Below are 24,470 nucleotides of genomic sequence, written 5' to 3'. Positions count from 1 at the left end.
ATGAATACAGAAAAGCATGAGAAGTATGACTGATGCAGAGGCACTGGTCATCCAGATCAGACTGGCTACTACTAAGATAAAAATAAATACATTTAAGTTTTATAAGGTGACTAGATTACTTCAAAGTACTCCACAGGAGAGCCACTCAAATATCTCCTAATGGTTTCTTAGGAAACCATTTGAACTCCTAAGAACCGGGGTAAGAGTATTTCTGGATAGGGACCATATTAAAAAATGCCTTGTCTTTGTCTTTATTTTCAGTACATAAAAAAGAAAAGAATCACAATCTATTACTTCTAATTAAAGCATGCACAATATAATACCTCAAATTAAATTGTTATTAGACTTGAGCTCATTTTTATTTACCAAATAAATGAGGGGGAAAAGTGTGTTTTCTTAAGGGCTCCTATTAACTCTTTCCTTTATGTAGATGAAAAAATGTTAATTTATAATAAGCAAAAGTATAAATGAAGATTTATAAAATAAGAGAATGAGAAAATTTGGTATCAGTATTATGATATAAGAAAATAAATTCAATGAATAAAGAAATCATTTGAAAAAATCCAATAATTTAACATTAAAATTGGAGGGAAGAAACCACAGAAAAAAATATAGTGCTTTGATAAATTACAATGAGGGACCAAAAAATTAAAAATGAATTTACAACACAAATCGCAAGGACAACTAACAACAAAATACTCAACAACACAAGTCCTTTTTCAGATCTCATAATTCTTTTGTGCATGACTCTAAACAGGCCATATCTTTAATATTCTCTCAACTTTATACATCCCATTACCAGAACTTAATAGCAAAAGATTAAAGTAGATATGTGAAACTCACACCTGAAGAGATATTTTTCTCTAGAAGTAAACAGGTAGTTGTTCAGTCCCTAAGTCATGTCTTACTCTTTTGCAAACCCATGGACTGTAGCCTGCCAGGTTCCTCTGTCCGTGGGATTTCCCAGGCAAGAATACTGGAGTGGGTTGCCATTTCCTCCTCCAGGGGAACTTCCCACACCAGGGATCAAACCATGTCTTCTGCATTGGCAGGTGGATTCTTTACTGGTGAACCACCAGAGAAGCCCAAAATAAGTAGGAGAGGAACTTAAAAAGATGTCAATTAAAATGTACTAACATTGTGTAAATGTATACAATACTAATGAACTAAATTACAAATAGCAAGTATAATGTATTTATTTGCTTCAAATAATATGTGAAACATTAGCAATGAGTTGATAATTACTGAAACTGAGAGATGGGTATTTATTCTATTTGTATGTATATTTGAAATTTTCCATAAATAAATATATTTTAAATTATTTATTTAATAATATCTTGATTAGTATGGTTAATTGCCATACATTACTAAATCAATAATGTTTACTGCCATGCATTACTAAATCAATAATGTTTTAGTCATTTAAAAAAAAAATTATCTTTCATATAAAGAAGACACTAACGACCAAGTAAAACAACTGCTCTTACAATTTTTATAGAATAACTAATTCACGTTGTTGCTCAAAGTCTTTCACACAGTTCCTCTTGAAAACAACTCTATGTATTTTAAAAAATCAGCAGCTAGAGTAAGGCTAAATGTTCAATTGGAAGTTAACCAGACTTTATCATTAGAAGCCCAAAGCAATACCTTTGCATTTAAAGAGAAAACAATTTAAAAAAAAAAAGAGAGAGAGAGAGAAAGGCAAAGAATGCTACAAAGCTTGTCTTACCTTGACCAAGATGTGAAGGTTTCTGAGAAATTATGTGACCACCACCATCTAACACATACTGGGTGCTAAAGTTATCAGCAGCTGTCTTTGTTGTAATTGAAACCTAGAATAAGAAAAACTCAAATAAAATTATGATTTTATATACTGTAGTGGGCTCATTATAAAATGAGGTTTAAAATAATAAATGTATATCCTCTCGACTGAAAAAAGTTTGACTTAATAAGTTCTTACAACCACTTCTCTTTGAAATAGTCCTTAGTGATACACTAATAAACAATACGCTAGCTTACATTTTTCATGTTGCAAATTACTGATTTTTATTTCAAATATATTACCTTAAAACACACACACATCAGTATACTTGAATGGCTATTTGTACTCTATGTATTAAATGACTTAATATCTGTAAAATCAGATGCTTCAATTGCATTAGGGAAGCTTGCTTTTCAACAGACAATTCCCACAAAGTTGTTGGCAAAGTGAAAAATTCTTTTGTAAAGTGATCATTCACTCCTTCCTTTACATTGAGTATAAAATTGCACTTCTGTATTTCAAGTGAATGGTTCAAAAGAATAAAAATCAATAAATCAAACATATATGTTGATTTATCAGCAATATTTCTCAAACCCAAGCTTTAAACTCACTGTTTAAATGGAAATGTTTTATTTAAAAAACTAGAATTAAAACATATAAAAAGGGATTCCATTCAGCATGAAAATACTTCCTAAAATGTTAGTCACAGAAACATAAATTTAAGAATGTGTGAACTCTTTTGAGCCATCCTCACCCTCGGCTTTCTACTTACCAACTTTGTGAGATTACTAGAAGAGCACATGCTACACCAATGGTAAAACATGCCATTATGAGAAAATACCATAGTTGGTGAGTGGGAATGCTGGCAAAAAAGTAGGGTGGATTCAAAAAAGCCTTCTCACATTTCAAGTGAGCAATGACAACCCAAAATCGGGCACAATCTTTCTCAGTCATCCTTGGACTAAGCAGAGCTGACTATCTTAAATACATCTATATAATTTAGAAAGAAGCCACAAAGATTCAGCACCACTACTGGAATTCATCTAGGTCCAGTTGGGTCTACATTTGATGATTCTGTCACCAAGTCCTAACCATGCCCTGATTTATGGTAGGCCAGATGGCTCTGTGGAACATGTGGGTACCTTGAAGGCAATACCAGTCACCACACACACACACACACACTCACTCACACTCACACACACACCCCCTTCTCTAGCTCATAGTACTAGCAGAGTCTGTTAAAGTACTAGCAGAGTCTGTTAAATTTTCTCCAAGGGTGATGTCCATAAAATCATTATTAGAGGCTCATTGCTGCAGACTGCTATTTCTGTCATAAATGTTCCCCCCCAAAAAGTTGTCCCTGAGGACTTCCCCAGGGGTCGAGTGGTTAGGAATTCACCTGCCAATGCAGGGGATATGGGGATTGATCCCTGGTCCAGGAAGATTCCACATGCTGTGGGGCAACTAAGACCGTGAACCACAACTCCTGAGCTCTCAAGCCCATGAGCTGCACTCCTGAAGCCCGTGCACCCCAGAGCTGGTGCTCTGCAACAACGGACGCCACCACGAAGAGAAGATTGAGCACAGCAGCGGACAGGAGACCCACTTGTCACAACCAGAGAAAGCCCGCTCCTAGCAAGGAGGACCCGGTGCAGTCAACAGTTAAAAATAGATAAATAAAATAAATGAAAATAATCTTGCTACCAAATAAAAGTTGTACCTGAAACAAAGCTGTGAGCCTCTGTACACTCTCAAGTGATTCTTCTATTCCCAGTAATACACTTCATGGTTCAAAAGGTGTATTTTAAAAGTCTTCCTGGTAACCAATCTCCATCTCCCCAGCTACATCCCAACTCTGTTGTGTCCAATAGTGATTCCCTCTAGTAAAGTTTGTTAAAAACAAAGAGGACAGAAATTGCTAGAGATTTTCCTTCCTACTTCTAATTTAATCACTTTATGATTGTCCCTCTAAAAATAATTCTATATTTAACCAAACACTGCTCCAAAATGCCAAGGTCAATTGAATTCTATTTCTATTCTCGAAAGAGCTAGCCACCTGACGTAAGCGGGTGTCACTAAGCAGAGGCAGCCCTGGGACTCTGAGTTCCAGTACTAACTCTGCCAGTGGCCAGCTAGATGGTCCTGGATAAACGATTACACTATCATCTTAAGAGAAGGGTGATGATAAGATGAAGATGATGCTAATACTTCATAAGGTTACATGGGTTTTTGCTTTAACTACTTCAAAGCATTTTACAGATTTAGCCTTAAACCAATAGGGAACAGTAAACACACTCGAGCCTAGATGAATAAACTCAAGTGCTAAAAGGCAAAACAGAACCTTAGTGGTCATAATGCAACATTTATGTTAAAGTTTAAAAAAAAAAAAGAACATAATATCATCTTCCAGTGTTAAAATTTTAAAAACTAAATTGTTTATATGAAAATTTATTTAGAGAGGAAATCCTTTGTAATTCACCGTAAAAGACAGTGAGGGATAACATGCGCAAGCAAAGTTTCACAAATTCATAAAACACAGTGTGTTCCTCAGAGGAAGGAATTGTATTTCAAGAGTTCATTTCATCATATGACCCTGTGTCCTGGACAGGAAACCTTTTTTTGGACCAGGCACAGGTTCAGAATGTGTTAGCTGCTGTTAGCTGTGCAGCAGCTAACACATCTGAATTGGTAATAACTTTACCATCAGAAGCATCTCTAATATTACAAATTATTACTGGTGCTTCTGACTAGAGACACTGAGGAACTGTGGCAGTGAATGACTCCAGTGGTGTTCTCAAGAGAAGAAATAAATTTATTTTAAAGAATTTTAAAATGAGATGTTTATTTTAAAAGAAGTTTTAGAAGTCCTTAGAGGTTATATTAATTATCAACTGTTAAAAACTGACTCTCTGGTCTAGTTAATGAGTTTCAAGAAATTATAATACTATTACAAAGTTAAAGTTGCATAAAAGCATTTAAGATTCAGATAAGTACTATTTTTCTCAATGTTTCAGAAAGTAAGTAAATTAAAAGCTTAGGATAGATCTTTGAATTCATGAAAAAAAAAAATCCTCTCCTGACAAAATTTCATTTAAGATAATTAAAGTTCTGTGGAGGTTTTTTGATTTTGTTTTGTTTCTGCTGACTTTTGGACAAACACTTTGGTACAAAAACATAAATCTGAGAACTAAGGTAAATGGTCCTCATGATTCAGTTGAAATATGAACTACACACGGATCACTGACATGTCTTTTTCTTCCTCAGTGTGAGTACACCTGCCTGTCTGCCTACAGCTGTACATTATGACTTCAAAGCCTTCCCCCAGATACTCCACTGTGTGACACCAGCAACAGGGAGATCCTGGCCCTGGGTTTTCTCCTTTCAACAGTTTTATTATCAGTGAGAAAGTTGCATTTAGGAAACATGATATACCAACTGCTTCAAAAATTCTGTGCCTATTCTAGTTAAAGCCTTACCACAATGGCTCTCAGGGACACAGGAGTATCCTGCACTGTGTCACAGGGAGCAGGAAGCATCAGAATGAAGCTAGAGACTGCCCTCTACTCTTCTACAGTTCTGTTGGACCACAAATAAGGGCATCCCAACTTCTGTCTTCAAAACAGAATGACTTAGCTGCTGCTTCTGCTCCATTTAAGCCATGGAGGTTCAATGTACATAAAACAAAACCAAACTTATATATCCCTTATCATCTCATCACAAAATGTATAATGAATTTGACAGACCAACCTAACACTCAGCACATTATAACCACTTTAAAAATTTTGGATGAATGAATCAATAAACATGAGCGTCATGCAAGAGGATGGTCATCAACTCTTCTAATTCTTCCAAGGGAAAAACAAGAGGAAAAAAAATAAATTTAAGCTATAGAATAAAGACCACTGGTGAGAATTAGAAGGAATTTACCTAGGCATGGCTGTTAAATTTTATAAAGGACTTCCCAAAATGTTGAGGGGTTCGCATAAACTTTGAAAGTGAAGTTGAAATACTGATTACAAACAAGAGAATGAGTAAGCCTGATGATTCTATCACCTGTGTGATACAGATGCATACTACTTTTCACATTCAAGTCCAGAGTAAAAGTAATTTCATCTGTATGGCACATGACCATATTCAAGATACTTTAATATATATGATTTCATTTGATCCTCAAATCATAATCTCCATTTTACAAATTAAAAAAAAAAAAAGACTCAGAAAAGTTTTATGCTTTTGGCCAACTCTTATTCACACTCTTGGAAATGATAATTAGGTTTCTGAGTCCCTGTCCAGAGTTCGTTCTAATTTGCAGAAAACAAAACAAATTAAAAATATCCTATATTGCCCCAAAAACTGAGATGTGACTTAGCTTCCATTTAAAATCTAGTTCAAAACTCTTAAAGAGTTTCTTATACATTTCTCTGGAGAAAAAAATAGTTTTAACATAATATATATATAAAATATCAGCCTAGAAGGATTTTATTGTGTATTTTATTATGCAGTAGAAAGAATATATACAAAGAGTCTTCTTAAAACTTTTTATGGACATGTCAAAATAGGATTTTCACTATCTCTAGCTCATTCTAGTCCGTATGTTTAGTAATAAGTACCAGAATGTAACACTGAAGACTGACGAATATCCCAAAATTACTGTTTCACAACAATAAATTTCAAGAGATGGTATGCTTAATGTCATAATTAAAAAAAAAAAAACATATGAATCACTTTGTTTCAGTCACTGACACATTCATCAGATTATGGAAACAGGTAATTCCAGTTTTAAATATCACTCTGTTATAAAAATTTATTTTTTACTCTTTTGGACTGACTGGAAGTCATTTTATAATTGATAAGTTAGGAAAACTGCTCATTCTTTTAAAATTGCATAAATTAAAACAACCAGAATTAGATGTATTTTAAATTTCGACAGCCAATTTTACTGAAAGTCTACTTAATTTTTCTTTTTATAACTAAAATTATGACTAACTTTAAAATAATCTAACACAAGATAATTTCAACAGTTGGAGTTTTGAGCGATGGCTATGTGACAAAACTATATCTCAATTATTTATTATCAATTTACCTAGTCAGAAATGATTTACATCTGTATGACTTTAAATTTATCTACATCAGTTCGTTTGGCCAATAAAATAACCAAATCACTAATTTTTATTATGTAATCACAATCTCTATCCAAAAATTTTCAAAATAAATTGGAGCCTTTAAAGTAAACATGTAACTTCTATACTTGCAACTTTAATTCTTTCTGAATGGTGAAGAATATTGTTTAAAAAGTAATATTTTTCCCTAAAAAAAGCACTCATTAATTTGTCTTTCTGGATAATAGGTTTTAATTTTAAAATATAATTGACCTTAAGAACTATCTATTTCTTTCTGTGTTTCTGAAATCGAATCAGAAGCCTCCAATATACATTTCAACTTGACTACTCCTTGATAAAATCTCTATTGCGCACTATGGACCTGAGTACATTCATTATTTTAATGAGGCATTTTTAAACTTATTAATACCTTCCTAATCATGCTAGTAAGAAAGCAGCATGAGCTACTGTGGAAAACCCAGTACTGAGAGGTGTGAAATCATAAATGAATTTTTGGCTTTGCCATGGATACATTATGTGTCTCTAAAGAGATCACAACTTTCATATTCCATTTACTTCACTGTGCACAGTTCCTCTGAAATAAACCACTCACATACAGTAGATAAAGAAACTTTAGCTGACTTATTATTAGACTGTTTTGAAGTTGGGTTAAGAAAACCTGGCATTATTAAAAAGAATGCATTTGAATCAGTTCTAATGAGGTGGATGAATAGAGCCTATTATACAGAGTGAAGTTCAGTCAGAAAGGAAAACACCAATACAGTACACTAACACATATATGTGGAATTTAGAAAGATGGTAACGATGACCCTATATGCTAGACACAGAAGAGACACAGATATAAAGAACAGTCTTTTGGACTCTGTGGGAGAGGGGCGAGGGCGGGATGATTTGAGAGGGTAGCATGAAACATGTATATTATCATAGGTGAAGCAGATCGCCGGTCCAGGTTCGATGCATGGGACAGGGTGCTCAGGGCTGGTGCACTGGGATGACCCTGAGGGATGGGATGGGGAGGGAGGTGGGAGGGGGGTTCAGGATGGAGAACACATGTACACCCATGGCTGATTCATGTCAATGTATGGCAAAAACCACTACAATATTGTGCAGTAATTAGCTTCCAATTAAAATAAATAAATAAATATTTTTAAAAAGAAAAGAAAACCTGGCATTTGGCTTCAGAAAACCTCATTTTCTGATCAATAATATGGGGAGACTAAACCATGAGAGACTAAGATGGAGCCTAGCACTGGGGAGTGCTCCAGAGATGATCATTTGTGGGGGCAAGACAGAAAGAGAAGTGGGGCTGTGCCACAGTCACAGCAGGCCTTGGCAGGCCCTGGGGGGCACTCTGGAGCAGGAACAGCACGGCAGAGCTGTTTCCGGTTCTTGATCAGAAGAGGGCCTTTACAAGGTTGCCCTGTGTAAAGTGGGTAAGGGTCCACTACTAATACCGGAATCCTTTGTATCAGAAACAGTCCAGATCATCTGTGACAGAAGAGGATATACTGTAAGAATCCATTTAGATCAAGTACAGGTGTGACTAATCTCTGTGATACCGATCAGAAGAGCCACTACCTTCTGAGGCATACTAGCTGGGAGCGGGAATGCTAGAGACCTTCAGGGCTGCTGATAGTGGTCTAATCTTGATCTGAAGTATACACACATAAAAATTTACACACACATACACACACACATCTGTGTGTGATTTTCCCAAAGACTTACAAGACTTAAAATATTCCATAAAATACTGGAATATTTTCTAAGATAAACTTTGGACTCTGAAATATGTAAATCAAACATAATTTTTTAAAGCTTACAGTTTTCTATCATTGTGATAATGACAACTCTTTTACTCCTTTGTAATTTTGATGAACAAAATTATTTTAAGTATTTATACTCAAGACATTCAAATACCTCAAAAATGAACCGAGATCAAACGATAAATTTGGATATTAAGTGGACTTAAGTAATCAAATGAAAAAACAAGGCAGAGTACCACTGGATAAAGACTTGCCAAACTGCCATCTAAAGTCATAACTACAGTGAAGATTTGGATAAATTATAACTTATGTACAATGTATTTTAAAAGACTAAGTATAGTACTGCCACCTAGCAGACAAAGTTGATAATGACCAACTTCAGTTCCGAAAGACTAATATACACATCTAATAGAAAATACAGAAAGGTTGAACAATATATTATTTAACAATACCTGTCAAAATAAAGCTTAACAACTATTTGCCAAATTTGGACAACAGTTAAAAAGTCAAATACTTTACCCTCAAACAAATAATACAGTTTTTAAAACAGCCCTGAGAACTCAAACAACAGTATTCGGTACTGGGAGCTTCAAAGCCTCTCAGGAACAAATCACATCCCAATTTGAAAAAAAAAAAAACAACACTCTTTCGACAAGATTCCAGGACTATAGGCTCCAATATACAGTCTACGGGGATAAAATTGGGCAATGGCCAGTAAATTTTGGAGACTCAGTGAACCCTAAATAAAGCAAGTGCTGAGAAAGATAGAGAAAGCACAGGGTGTGCAAGATTTTGGATAGAGATTTTCACACACTATACACTTAAGGAATGACAAGGTCTTTTCTCCTTTACTGATGTCTGAACATCTGGATTCTAACAAGCAAGGTCCTCTGAGCTAGAATAGCATAACTTCATCCTTTCAACTTTCCCTCCTCCATAACCCACAATTTTTCTTTCTTTCTTAGGCATCAGCTTACAGAGCCCTGAAGTCAAAGAGGAAGTGAATACCTAGATGGGACCTTTCCTCCAAAAATGGAGAAAACGTACTTTACACAGACACTCTGAGGGAAGGGCTGAGGGAAGACCGAGAAGCCTGGAGAAGGGATCACTGTTGGGGAGACTAGATTACTAAATAGATAATGAAACAGCAACAGTATCTCATATCTTTGCCACTTTTCTGAGACAATAAGTCCCATCATTTTACTGCACCTGAGCATTCTCACCCAAACAGCAGTAAGCACAAATGAAAGGATACACAGCCACCAGGCAAACGCAGGTAGCTAAAGAGACCCTCACAATTACCGCGTCACTCTACTGGCACACAATCACATTGTAAAACAGACCTTAACACAGAAGAGAACAGTACAGCACAAAGGAACTAGTGATCAAACGTAACTGATATACATGGAAATGAAGAGATCAAGGTTCTAGATGGGCTTTGCCAAAAACCAGTTGCGTGATCTAGGGAAGAGGCAGTGACATAGAATTCACACTAGGCAACGCAGTGGGTCAGACATCAACTGAATGAAGGGTTTATAGACACTGAAAACATCTAACAGTCAGGAGAGGAAAATTCTCACTAGGGTTTAGCCCAAGTCATTGCATATCTCTAGTGAGGGACTGAGTGTTTGCTCAGTTGTGTGTGACTCCTTGTGACCCCATGGACTGTAGCCCACCAGGCTCCTCTGTCCATGGGACTCTCCAGGCAAGAATACTGGAGTGAGTTGCCATCTCCTTCTCTACATATCTAGCTGCTGTTGCTGCTGCTGTGTTGCTTCAGTCATGTCCAACTCTGTGCAAGCCCATAGACGGCAGCCCACCAGGCTCCCCCGTCCCTGGGATTCTCCAGGCAAGAACACTGGAGTGGGTTGCCATTTCCTTCTCCAATGCATGAAAGTGAGAAGTGAAAGTGAAGTCGCTCAGTTGTGTCCAACCCTTAGTGACCCCATGGACTGCAGCCCACCAGGCTTCTCCGTCCATGGGATTTCCAGGCAAGAGTACTGGAGTGGGGTGCCATTGCCTTCTTTACATATCTCTAGAGCACAGTCTAATTATCTGTGTTGATCACCGCAGTATTCCCAGAGTGTGTTCCACAGCAGAGCAGGATTATCAGTGATAGGTATCTCAGTAAAAGGGTTTCATAGCCAAGTGAGCAGGAAATGTCCCTATTGGAAACCACCAACCTCAGAGATTCATAATGCACTTTAGTACAGTAAAGGCTCTGAGAAATGCTTATAGTTATCTGTTTAATTTTAATACTTTTCCAAGCCATTAGACGACTAAACCATTTTTTCCCTCTTATATTACCACTGAAAAACACTCTTTGCCATCCCTCAAAAAATTAATTACAGTAGTCCCCCTTATCCACAGGAGACACGTTTCAAAATCCCCAGTGGATGCCTGAAACTGCAGATAGTCTCAAACCCTCTATACACTATGTTTTTTTCTAAATACGCATATCTAAGATAAAGTTTAATTTATAAATCAGGCACAGTAAGAGACTATCTGAATTGCTGGCATCACTACTCTTGTACTTTGGGGCCATTATTAAGTAAAATAAGGGCTCCTCTGAAAACAAACACTATAATACCTTGACAGATCTGGTAACTCACACAGCTAGAAAGTGACTAAAAGGCTGGCAGGGTATGCAATGTGGATACATAAGACAGGCAATTCACATCCTAGGAATGACAGAGCAGAACTACATAATATTTCATCATGCTACTCAGAATGGCACATAACTTATGAATTATTTCTGGAATTTTTCCACTTAATATTTTCTGACAGTGGTTGACTGCGGTAACTGAAACCACAGAAAGCAAAACCATGGGTAAGGGGGATTACTGAACCATTTGAACCAGCGATTCCACTTCTGGGTATATACCCAAAAAAGTGAAAGCAAGGACTCAGACATTTGTACACCAATCTTCACAAGAGTCAAACGTGGAAACAACCCAAATGTCTCTTGACAGATGAATGAATAAATAAAATATGGTTTATACATATAATGGAGTATCATTCACCGTTAAGAAGAATGAAATTCTAATACATGTTATAATATGTATGAACCCTAAAGACATTATGCTAAGTGAAATAAACCAGACACAAAAGATAAATATTGTATGATTCCAAGTATAAGACACACCTAAATAGTCACTCATAGAGACAGAAAGTACACTATTGGTGACCAGTGAATGGAGGAAAGGAGAATAGGGGCTGATTGTTTAATGGGTAAAGCTTCAGTTTGGGATGATGAAAAAGTCCTGGCGATGGACAGGGGTGAGGCCTACACAACACAGCCAATGCATTTAATGTCACAGAATTGTAAACTTAAAAATGACTAAACTGGTAAATCTGATGTCTGTTTTACACAATAAAATGGTAAATGTTACATGTATTTTACACAGTTAAAAAAAAAGCCAAATTCTGGGTGAGTTTTCTCTTAATTCTAATACCATGTTATAATGAAACTGCTAAAATGATCAATACAAATTACCTTACCTCGGCTATACAACAAATTGACCCCAAGGCTTCTCCACGAAAACCATACGTTGTCAAATTTTCAAGATCTTCATGACTACTTATTTTTGAGGTGTAGTACTTCACTGCCATTACAGGTGCATCTATAGCCTTGATACCCTCACCATTGTCTCGCACCTCAATTTTATCAAATCCATAGTTTTCCTATGAAGTTAAACAATACTTTAGTATATAAAGACATTAAATTATTATCACATTTAGAGACAGAAGGTAACACAAATGAAACAGTTTTGTCATTTATCTATCTCTTATGGAAACTTAGGACCTCCCTGGTAGCTCAGCTGGTAAAGAATCTGCCTGCAGTGCAGGAGACTGTGGTTCGATTCCTGGGTCGGGAAGATGCCCCAGAGAACGGATAGGCTACTCCCTCCATCATTCTTGTGCTTTCCTGGTGGCTCAGACAATAAAGAACCCAACTGCAATGCAGGAGACCTGGGGTCAATCCCTGGGTTGGGACGATCCCCTGGAGGCGGGCATGGCAACCCACTCCAGTATTCTTGCCTGGAGAATTGCCATGGTCAGAGGAGCCTGGTGGGCTACAGCCCATGAGGTTGCAGAGTTGGACACGACAGAGCAACTAAGCACAGCACAGCATGTAAACTTAACATTAAAGAAGTTAAGAGTTTAAATTCTTAACTCCACCAATTCCTAGCTATGGTACAATGGGCAAGTTCCTTGTTTTCCTTAGACTCAGACTCAGTGTAAAATAATATCAGTATGATATTCAAGGTTCCCTTGAATTGTTTCTATGTAATGGTACTTAGATTTAAACTTCCCCAGAAATATTCTTCAAAGTTATATAGACCTTTGTATGTATTGTTGCATTTGTTGAGTCACTAAGTTGTATCCAACTCTTTGCAACCCCATGGACTGCAGCACACCAGGCTCCTCTGTCATCCTCTATCTCCTGGAGTTGGCTCAAATTCACATCCACTGAACTGGTGATGCTATCTAACCATCTCATCCTTTGCTGCCCCCTTCTCCTCCTGCCCTCAGTCTTTCCCAGCATCAGGACCTTTTCCAATGACACAGTTCTTCCCATCAGGTAATCAAAGTACCAGAGCTTCAGCATCAGTCCTTCTGATGAATATTTCAGGGATGATTTCCTTCAAGATTGACTGGTTTGATTTCCTTGCAGTCCCAGGGACTTTCAAGAGTCTTCTCCAACACCACAGTTCAAAATCATCAATGATTCAGCCCTCAGTCTTCTTTATGGTCCAACTCTCACATCCGAACATGATCACTGGAAAAACCAAAGCCTTGACTATATGGACATTTGTTAGCAAAGTGATGTCTCTGCTTTTTAATATGCTGTCTAGGTGTGTCACAGCATTTCTTCCAAGGAGCAAGTGTCTTTTAATTTCATGGCTGCAGTCACCATCTGCAGAGATTTTGGAGCCCAAGAAAAGAAAATCTGTCACTGCTTCTACTTTTTCCCCCTTCTATTTGCCATGAAGTGATGGGACCGGATGCCAAGATCTTAGTTTTATGAATGTTGAATTTTAAGCCAGCTTTTTCACTCTCCTCTTTCACCCTCATCAAGAGGCCCTTCTGTTTCTCTTCACTTTCTGCATTAGAGTGGTATCATCTACATATCTGAGGTTGTTGATTCCTCCCCGCAGTCTTGATTCCCGCTTGTGAGTCATCCAGCTCAGCATTTTGCATGAAGTACTCTGCCTGTCATCCATCTGTTCTGGGCGGTTCTGCACGGCACAGCTCACAGCCTCACTGAGTTATACAAACCCCTTCGCCACGACAAGGCTGAAGGGTGCTTTGTGTATATATAATCTCCCAAATAAAACAGAATACCATCACCATCGAAAACAACACCCGGTTCGACCCACCAAGAGCCCAGCAATTATCAATATTCAATCTGATTTTTAATACTTTCTCACTTGGACTACTTATTGTAGTCATAAATAAATAAAAATCTGTTACATTACAACTTTCCTAATTTCTTTCTGCAAATAGTCATCTAACACACTACTGAGAAAATACACCTAATTAGCAATTTCAGTGAGTTTTTAATTTGAAAATGAAGGAGGAAAAACAAATCATGGCCTAATATGGGTAATTTAATACTAAAAATATGCATACATTGCAAATACAAAGCATAAATTCCTATGGTCATCACACTTTCTATGAGTACACATTTTAAATTTGGTAGCAAACTTCTATCATGAGCTTTACTTCACAGAGTTTTATGTGTATGGCTATAAATGCAAGTTATACACGGGGAAAAATCTTCCTACAGTTATAATGATTGTTATTTAAAAATAATACAGTACCTTTTTAATAACCTAAAATTATATGATACTGTGTCATGCCTTTTTAGCAGAAATACAAAGTGCTGGGGAGAGTCACCTAAGATTTAGTTTCTTATCTCTCCCTTAATCTAAAATTATGATCCTGGAGACAGCTTGTCTACTTTGTTTTATAGAAAAATAATTAACTATAGAAATGCCAGTCTTTCAATACAAGTAAAAACTCAAGGCACCTGAGTAAAACAATACAATCATCTGTTTAAATGTCTGAAATAATGTCAACACATTTAATTTACTAATTATGAAAACATTCCTACCCAGGACAGTTATTAATATATGAAACTATAATAAAACAGGTCTTATTATATAGAGCAACAGAGTTTGTTTTAAAATTCTACAAACCAGAAACTGATAAAAGTCAAGAGACGTAAATATATAACCAGATAAAAATGTGTACTTTAATTTACTTTTTAAAGAGAACTTCTGTTGGCTCTGTAAAACTATTTTTAAAAACTATATTTTTCTTCCAAGACCTTTCAGAATAAGATTTATGTTTGCCTGCTTAAGATTCTTATGTTAAATTTGTCAGTTATAATTATCTAATCCTATTTAAGTATTATCAACTGTATTCTTATCAGACTGAACTATATAAAACATTTAAGAAAAAGGAAATGTCTTTAATTTTAATTTTTTCATATTTATAAAGCTTTTACTGTATCATTTAAAATCAAAGTACAAGTCTAACACAGGATAGAACAGTGGTTCTCACCATCAACCAGAAACTTCTTAGAAACACAAATTTGGGGCCCTACCTAGAATATGAAATTCTGGGGCCCAATAACTGTTTTAACAAACTCACTAAAATTACTGATGTACCCAAGTGTTGTGAGAACCACTAGCATTGACGAAAAATCTTGAAAGGTTTTAGAGTCATAAAGATCTGGAATATAATCTCAGCTCCACTACTTACTACCATACTTACATGACTTTGAGAAAGTTCTTAGAATCTTAATTATTTGTAAAATGGGTAGTAGTAGCTAATTTATAGTTATTATAAGGATAAAAAGGGATAATATATATATAATACATGCACATGTATACGAAAAGGGAAGGTCTCTTTCCTACAAAGATATTCATATCAGTATTCTTGCTAATGCCATAATACCAGAAATAATATGAATATCTGATGACCAGGAGATTACAAAAAAATGCATTCTTACATTCACTCAAACAAATTTATTTAACATGTTCAGTACCATATACTGAACAGGTGTAGAGAACACAAAAAAATATAGACCTTACCTCCATGAGCTAGTAATTTATAATAGAGGTGGTAGGGGTTCAGACTCATTGCAATAAATCATAGCAAGTTTCATAAGTCATATTAACTCAAATGATTTAATATGTAGCACTTAAATTTAAAACTGTGAAAACTATGAAGCAACAAAGGACACAGTTCTGAAAGAAGATTAAGTAGAAAAAACAGAGAATATATAAAACAAATAAGCACATATAACCAAAGGTAAGTAGTAGCAGAAAATATGGACAAATTAAGTTCATTTTTTATGTGAAAGAGTCCTCAAGAAAAAGCTTTCCTTTATGACTTCCTTTAGTGTTACTGTATATTGATTTAAACTAAAACGCATTTTTAAGGATATACACTTAAATAAGACAAAGGATTCAATGTTCTAAAAATAATTTACCGGTATATAAAGAAAAGAAAGGTAATAGTTATAAGGAGAAAACATCTGTTCAACTCTTTTTTTGCTTTAAAGGTAGTTGGTAGCATCTCAAGAACACTCACCAGTTTAACATCTATGCTTGTGGCACCGGCATCCAAGGAGTTTTCAATGAGCTCTTTTACAACACTGACCACTGAAGTGATTATTTGAGAGCTTGAAAGTAGGCGAACTGTTGCTGCAGGCAACTGTTTCATTCTAGCTTTCAGCACAGTAGCTAGAAAATAAACCATAAGATGTAAAAATAAAAACTGTTAAACATTCCTAACAAAACTGATAGCAGTTTGGTTATGAGTCTCATTGTATGTCAGGCTCTACTCTTAAGCACATACAGTATTCAATTGCTTATTTCTTATGAATATCCTTTAAAATAAATGCCATTATCATCTGCATATTGTAAGACTAAGGCACAGAGAAATTATTTGGTAAGTCACACTATGTTACTAACTGAAGAATGGTAAGAACAATCATGTAATAAGTGTAATATATGACCTGCCTGGCTAGGAATGACCAGATGGTGCTGCCAACTGATAAGCAGAGAATGTCAGTCATGTGCCTTAATGGCGGTAGCTCTTGAACATCATTAATCATCGATACATTTCAATGAATTACAATTATCTCTTTTAATTACTGAGCTCTTTTAGAGTTAGGGAATCTAGACTCCAGAATTACCGTTAATCTAAACTGGTCACATCTCCAACATATCACATCAGATTACCATCCTGTACACTGCTACTGCTGCTGCTGCTGCTGCGAAGTCGCTTCAGTCATGTCCGACTCTGTGCAACCCCATAGACGGCAGCCCACCAGGCTCCTCCCTCCATGGGATTTTCCAGGCAAGAACACTGGAGTGGGGTGCCATTCCTGTACACTGAGCCTAAGACGTCTTTCTAATCATGTGGCTCCCCAAAGCCAAAATAAGATAAAGCTCAAATCCATGTTCTGGCATTCAAGGTCCCTTACATGACAATCCAACTTGTATATCCAATCTCTCTACCAGTAATTGTTTTAAGCCATGAAACCCTCCATCTTGAAACTTTTGCAAAGAAACAAAAAAACCCATACGGAAGTCATGTATACAAAATCTGCAGGGAGTGGGGTTTGCATCTACTTTAATGCCTAACTTCAGAAAAGATCTCAATAAATTAAAGAATACTAACTTGACAACTGGAGAAGGCAATGGCAACCCACTCCAGTACTCTTGCCTGGAAAATCCCATGGACGGAAGAGCCTAGTAGGCTGCAGTCCATGGGGTCGCTACGAGTCAGACACGACTGAGTCACTTCACTCTCACTTTTCACTTTCACACATTGGAGAAGGAAATGGCAACCCACTCCAGTGTTCTTGCCTGGAGAATCCCAGGAATGGGGGAGCCTGGTGGGCTGCCGTTTATGAGGTCACACACAGTCAGACACGAATGAAGCGACTTAGCAGCAGCAGCAGCAGTAGCTTGATAACATACAAGTTCCTCAAGAGTTATGATTTTATCTGACAATAAAATGGGGGCTATAACTGGCGGGTATGTGAATAAAAAAATTGTTCTTTTCCCATACAAGAACCCTAAGTATGTCCTTAATTTACCATGACTTGTTACATGCACACCATGATGGTATGATCCTATGGAATCTAGGTTCAAACAAAACAATGATACCAAAGACAAACAAAATAAAAAGGTTTCTGTTTAGGAGTCTTTCTCAGGCAACTCAGATGTAAACAAGCAGAGTGACATAAAATTTAAGAATAAGTAATTGAGCAAGAAATGGAATATAGCCACTAAGGTTACACAGAATGTTGGGAAGTAGTCAATACACTGACTTCTGAATGGTGTTGACTGTTCACAATTCATAACGACATTCTGCTCTGCACAAGGCAAAGCTGATTAGCACAATGGAGAAATATGCCAGACCAGAGTCTAAAAAAACAAGTTTGGGTGTTCATGTTTAGTCACATAAACTGAAGCTTACTGAAATCCCTCTGTAAAATCAACTTATCACTTGTATGCTGTTGTTCAGTCACTAAGACATTTCCAACTCTTTGTGACTTCATGGACTGTAGTACCCCAGGCTTCCCTGTCCTTCATATCCTCCAGAGTTTGCTGGAACTCATATCCATTGAGGCAGTGATGCCACCCAACCACCTCATTCTCTGCCACTCTCTTTGTCTCTTGCCCTCAATCTTTACCAGCATCAGAGTCTTTTCAATGAGTAGCCTCTTCGCATCAAGTGCCCAAAGTATTGGAGCTTCAGCAACAGTCCTTCCAATGAATATTCTAAAGGACTGATTTCCTTTAGGATTGACTGGTTTGATCTCCTTATAGTCCAAGGGACTCTCAAGAGTCTTCTCCAACACCACAGCTCAAAAGCATCAATTCTTCAGTGCTCAGCTTTCTTTATGGTCCAAATCTCACATCTGTACATGACTTCTGGAAAAACCATAGCTTTGACTACATGGACCTTTGTTGGCGAAGTGATGTATCTGATTTTTAATATGCTGTCTAGTTTTGTCATTGTTTTCCTTCCAAGAAGCAAGCATCTTTTAATTTCATGGCTGCAGTCACCATCTGCAGTGATTTTGGAGCCCAAGAAAAGAAAATCTGTTACTGCTTTCACATTTTCCCCTTCTATTTGCCATGAAGTGATGGGACCGGATGTCATGGTCTTAGTTTTTTGAATGTTGAGTTTTAAGCCAGCTTTTTCATTCCCCTATTTCAACTTCATCAAGAGGCTCTTTAGATCCTCTTCATTTTCTGCCATTGGAGTGCCATTACTGAAATCCCTTTATAAAATCAACTTATTACTTTTACAAATGAGGATAATATCTCACTACTCTGTTGTGAGAATCAAACAAGAAAATACACACAAAATGTTATGTAAATGATAAAGGCATATGAAATATACAGTATTCTCATTACCATGATCATTATGTACAGAAACACTGAAAATTCTTTTCTAACAATTAACTCCTAATTACACAACATACGTAATTGGGGGTAGCCCAGTCTTAGGAGAGGAGCTGTCAACAACCACCTTTTGGTGTTTCTTTGTGGCTCTCACTGGCCAGGAGGCCTCCCCAGTCAGTCAGGGAACAGGACACAGTCAGCTGCTCCAGGGCCACAACAGTCACACAAATTAATGCCGTCACAACAAAAGGCACCCTCTGTCCTGTCCCCGGGCTTTGGACTGGCCTCGGGTCTAAAGGTACATAACTCCATAGTACTATCAGCAACTAGCACACACACGGTCGTCACCAGCCACTTGTGACGGCTCACACGTGAAACAGGGCTACTCCAATTGCGATGTCCTCATGCACTCTGGATGTCAAACTTGGTGTAAAATACATAAATAAATTTAATTAATTTTTTACATTGATTAAAAATAAATGATATTCTGAATATATTAGATTATATAAAATATTAATTTCCCTTAATTTTTTCCCCTTTTAACGTGACTACCATAAAATTTAAGTGTGTGTGCATACATATATGCAACCCCACGGGCTATAGCCTGCCAGGCCCCTCTGACCATGGTGATTCTCCAGGCAAGAATAATGGAGTGGATTGCCATGCCCTCCCCTCCAGGGGATCTTCCCAACCCAGGGATCAAACCCAGGTCTCCCACATTGCAGGTGGATTCCTTACCATCTGAGCCACCAGGGAAGCCCATGAATACTGGAGTGGGTGGCCTGTCCCTTCTCCAGGGGATCTTCCTGACTCAGGAATCAAACCGGGGTCTCCTGCATTGCAGGCTAATTCTTTACCAGCTGAGCTACCAGGAAGCCCATATATGGCTGGTACTATTGTTCGATTGCACAGTGCTGGAGACAGTAGTGGTTACAAGAGCAAGCTCTGAAATCACACTGCTTTGGTTTTGGCTTAGTCTTTACACTAATAATTATATAAATGTTGAGAAAATTAAACTCTAAAATTTAATCACCTAATCTACAAACTAGAGATAAAAATGATATCATATGGCTACGGTGAGAAGTCAGTTCAGTTCAGTCGCTGTCATGTCTGACTCTTTGCAATCCCATGGTCTGCAGCATGCCAGGCCTCCCTATCCATCACCAACTCCCAGTTTACGCAAACTCGTGTCCATTGAGTCGGTGATGCCATCCAACCATCTCATCCTCTGTCATCCCGTTCTCCTCCCGAGAAGTAAATAAAATGATGTATACAACTTATTGGGCTTCCCTAGTGGCTCAGTTGGTAAAAAATCTGCCTGCAATGCAGGAGACCCCAGTTTGATCCCTGGGTCAGGAAGATCCCCTAGAGAAGGAAATGGCAACCGATTCCAGTACTGTTGCCTGAAGAATTTCATGGACTAAGTGTTGGCAGGCAGTCCATGGGATCACAAAAGCAGGACACGACTGTGCAACTTTCACTTTCATACAACTTATTACAGTGCTTAGCATATACATGCCAAAAGATCCCAGGACCTTTGGACTAAACTGAATTCCTCCAAACTAGTAAATGAATCCCCCACCCCCCTACCTACACACTGAGCAGACTTCTAACTACCCCCAACAGGAGCTAACCCATAGCTTGAAATCAGATTAGGCTTGGATTTAAGAAGTCTGCTTCCTCATTTTGAGAGTCTCAAGGATGTAAGAAAAACATTAATCAAGTTTTGGGGTATTAACTTAGCCTCACCTCAACCTTCCCTTTCTGCACAATCTTTTTATTCATCTCATCATCTTCGTCTCATTCTCTATAACTTCTCATTCTTCTATAACTTCTTCCAAAATCTATTTCCTGCTCCCAAGTCCCTAATTTCACTTCAACCTTCCTCCTCTTCTATCTACTGAGGTCAAGGCAGACCACAGCATGATCTCTACTTTCACACACTTTACCTTCTCCCCACACTGTGTTCTTTGGCTTCTTAAAATGTTTACGCATCCTTCCTCCCTGAGTCTCAGACTAATGTCTCTTTCTTCTCAGCTAACAATTTCACCTAGTTTCTTTAGTCCCACCCCACCTCTAGTCATCCTGTCCTTGAAAGCAAAAACAAAAAACAACAACAACAACAAAAATTCTTCCCTCAACCCTGTTACCTCTATGATTATCTTCTTTCTTTATGAAGCCAAACTTAAATAAGTAACCTATATTCACTGTCACCAATTCTCTATCACCGACTCACTTCTAAAACCCTTGCAAAACAGTGTATACAACCACTGTTAGGATTCTGTTCTGAAGTTCACCAATGAGCTCTTCCGTCATCAAACCCTTTTCTCGGAACTCATGTTCCTTGACATCCCTGAAGCATGTGACATTGATGATAACTGTTTAATTCTCAAGAATTATACATCCACCTATACCTCTTGAATCTCTTCATATATTCTTCACTCTCCTCCCAGAAAATGGGCATTCCATAATCCCTCCACTCTTCTTATACACCTTAAAACCCAAAACTTCAGCTGTAGAATCACATCTAAATCTACATCCCTACAGTGACCTCTCTCAAGTTAAGACAAAGCATTTCTTACAATCAGCGTCACTGATACCTCAAAATAGGTATTTATAAAAGGGAACTTCTCTTCTTATTCCCCCTTCACACCTCCCACTTTTGTTATTTATCTTATTAGCACATTGTTCTTACTGAGAGCAGTCAAAAATGTTAATCTTACTTTGCCAGCAATCCCACCCTGTCTGCACCTCCACACTCTCCTAATGCAAAACTATCATTCTAGACCCAATTTCAGGATCATTTATAACCTGGTCCTTCATGATCACTGAGCCAGGAATGACCCTTTGCTCACCCTACATTCTGAAAGAACTTGGCTCACCTAACACACCTGTGTCCTGACCTAAACAATGTCTGAATGCAGGGAATTATATATTTCTGGATGCAACACAAGAGTATTCAGAGTACTTCACATATTAATAAAGGGGGTCACAAAAAGTAATTTTATCAGCACTTACCTCATGCAAAGGTAAACATTAGGAAAAGTGACCTCCCTTCCTTTATGTATTCTAATTGGCCTCCATATCATCCCCTACACATCACTTGTACCTCCTAACCAGGCTTTTTTTTCTAGAATTCAGGGCCTAGTTTCCAACTACTTTCTAAATATCATCATTTAGGTGACAGGGAGGCACCCTAAACTTAACATGACCCAAGGAGATCGCGGATCTTTCTCTAATTAACTTTCTTCCTGAATTTATTTGATAATAAAAATACTTACATAAGTTACTTTATATATGAATACATATAAAATTAATTCTCACAAGCTTATGTATACTGTCATTCCTCTATCACAAACAAGATTTAAAAGCTTGATAACTTGTTCCAAGATCACACAACTATTAAGTGAAAGAGGCACACCTGCATACCTTGGCATGCTTGACTCCAAAGGCTATGTTCATCCATTCTCACGATGCAAAATTAGAAACCTTGAGTCATCCTTGAAATTCTCCTCACTCTCTACATCCTGCCACCCAGTCCTATCTATCCTACTATTTAAATATCTCTCAAACTAGTTCTTTCCTCTCTAAAGCTATGGTACTACCTCTGCTCAGCCCCTTAACAATTTTCCCCTGAACTACTGCAATAACCAGATAATTGATATTTTCCTGGGATCTCAACCACCTACACTGTTCTTGATATAATTTAGTCCTGTTGCTATCCTACTTAAAATTTTATAAAATTTCCAACTATTAGGTTAAATCCAAACTCCTTAACAACTGGATCTCTATCTCTCTAATCTCATCCCACTCTTCTCCAAATAACATACTAGATCAGTCATATTATACAATTTATCTCTCTTAATGTAGCAGTCCTGATTCCTTCCTCGGAACATAAAGTTCCCTTTCTCTACTAATGACTTCTAACCATACTTCTAGATTTAGTTCAAGTAGGACCTCCTCCAGGAAGCCTTTCTTATCAGCTCCAATCCTTGCCCCAACAGATTATACTCTCCTTCCTCTGTACTCCCAGAGCACTTTTCCCTTACTTCTAACCCCAAACTCATCACAAATTATTCTAAGTACTGTATTTCTGTCCCTTCCTGACTGAAAGCTCTTTGAGAACAGAGATTGTATATTAATCTTATATCCCTAGCATAACTTTTGCAACAAGCACTCTACTGAATGTGTAGCAAATGGCATCTTTGAAAAGGGATATCAGGCTTAGGAAACACAGCACAGAATGTCTAAGAATGTCAGGAATCAGTCTTCCATATTTGCTGAGGGGTAAATCAAACATTACCAAAAGAGGGCTGATAATCAGGGAAATCAATTAAGGATAACAATGCATCTAAAAAAGAAGCAAAGATCAGAGAAGTCATAGATAAACTTCAGGGAGAATACAATGAAATAATTAAAAGAAAAAAAAACAATTGGTTTCACAGGGGCAATAGAAATGCTATATATATCCCACCCTCACCTTCTCCCACAGAGTTCAAAAGTCTCTGGGGTGGGAAGTTTCGAAAGAACAGCATGTATATTATCTGTGGTGAAACAGATCACCAGCCCATGTGGGATGCATGAGTCAAGTGCTCGGGCCTGGTGGGCTGGGAGGACCCAGAGGAGTGGGGTGGAGAGGGAGGTGGGATGGGGGATCGGGATGGGGAATACGTGTAGCTCTATGGCTGATTCATGTCAATGTATGACAAAACCCACTGAAAAATAAAAAAAAATAAAAATAAAAATAAAAAAAAATAAAGAAACGCTATATATATATATATATATATATATATATATATATATGTAGGGTTTCCCAAGTAGCTCAGTGGTAAAGAATCTGACGGCCAAAGCAGGAGACACAGGAGATGCGGGTTCAATTCCTGGCTAGGGACGATGCTCTGGAAAAGGAGACGGCAACCCTCCAGTATTGCCTGGAAAATGCCACGAACAGAGCAGCCTGGCAGGTTACAGTCCATGGGGTCACAAAGGGTTGGACATGACTTGACAACTGGGCAATCACGCATATATATAGTCAGCATTCTCTTACACCAATTTTGAAATGCCCACTGAAAGTTATTTCAGCATTACAAATAAACTCTGGGTATTGCGAAGGTAATGAAATTCAACTTCAAAGATAACTACAAATAATCTGATTTTTCCCCTCCCTTATCTTGACTAAGATCAATTCTCAAGGGATTTCCCAGGCGGTTCAGTGGTTAATATTTCACTTCGCTACCAAGGCCCGGGTTCAATCCCTTGTTGGGAACCAAGGTCTCCACAAGCCTCCCTGCAACCCACGGGGAGCGGCAAAATAAATAAATAAATTCGTGGAACCGACATTTCCTCAGCAAACAAGTATCCGTGTTCAGCGTGTAGAGAGACC

At 37.5% G+C, this 24,470-nt stretch overlaps 1 protein-coding gene across 5 annotated transcripts in view; it reads right to left on the bottom strand.

The window, feature by feature from the left end:
* PMS1 (PMS1 homolog 1, mismatch repair system component) overlaps positions 1-24,470 on the bottom strand; it is a 106,511-nt gene that overhangs the window by 81,473 nt on the left and 568 nt on the right. For all 5 annotated transcript variants that reach the window (XR_010662519.1, XM_065931919.1, XM_065931922.1 and 2 more), the window contains exons 2-4: positions 16,254-16,405; positions 12,147-12,329; positions 1,730-1,832 (exon numbers count right to left, since the gene is read on the bottom strand). Coding sequence is in view for 4 of the 5 variants with exons in the window: in XM_065931919.1 (XP_065787991.1) it covers positions 1,730-1,832; positions 12,147-12,329; positions 16,254-16,385 (418 nt within the window). In the remaining variant the exon portion in view is untranslated. The remainder of the gene's footprint in view (positions 1-1,729; positions 1,833-12,146; positions 12,330-16,253; positions 16,406-24,470) is intronic.

This window comes from Muntiacus reevesi, chromosome 3 (assembly GCF_963930625.1).
Source record: "Muntiacus reevesi chromosome 3, mMunRee1.1, whole genome shotgun sequence".
In the NCBI taxonomy this organism is placed as follows: domain Eukaryota; kingdom Metazoa; phylum Chordata; class Mammalia; order Artiodactyla; family Cervidae; genus Muntiacus; species Muntiacus reevesi.
The sequence above is the reverse complement of the archived record's forward strand: the minus strand, read 5'-3'. Positions and strand labels throughout refer to the sequence as shown.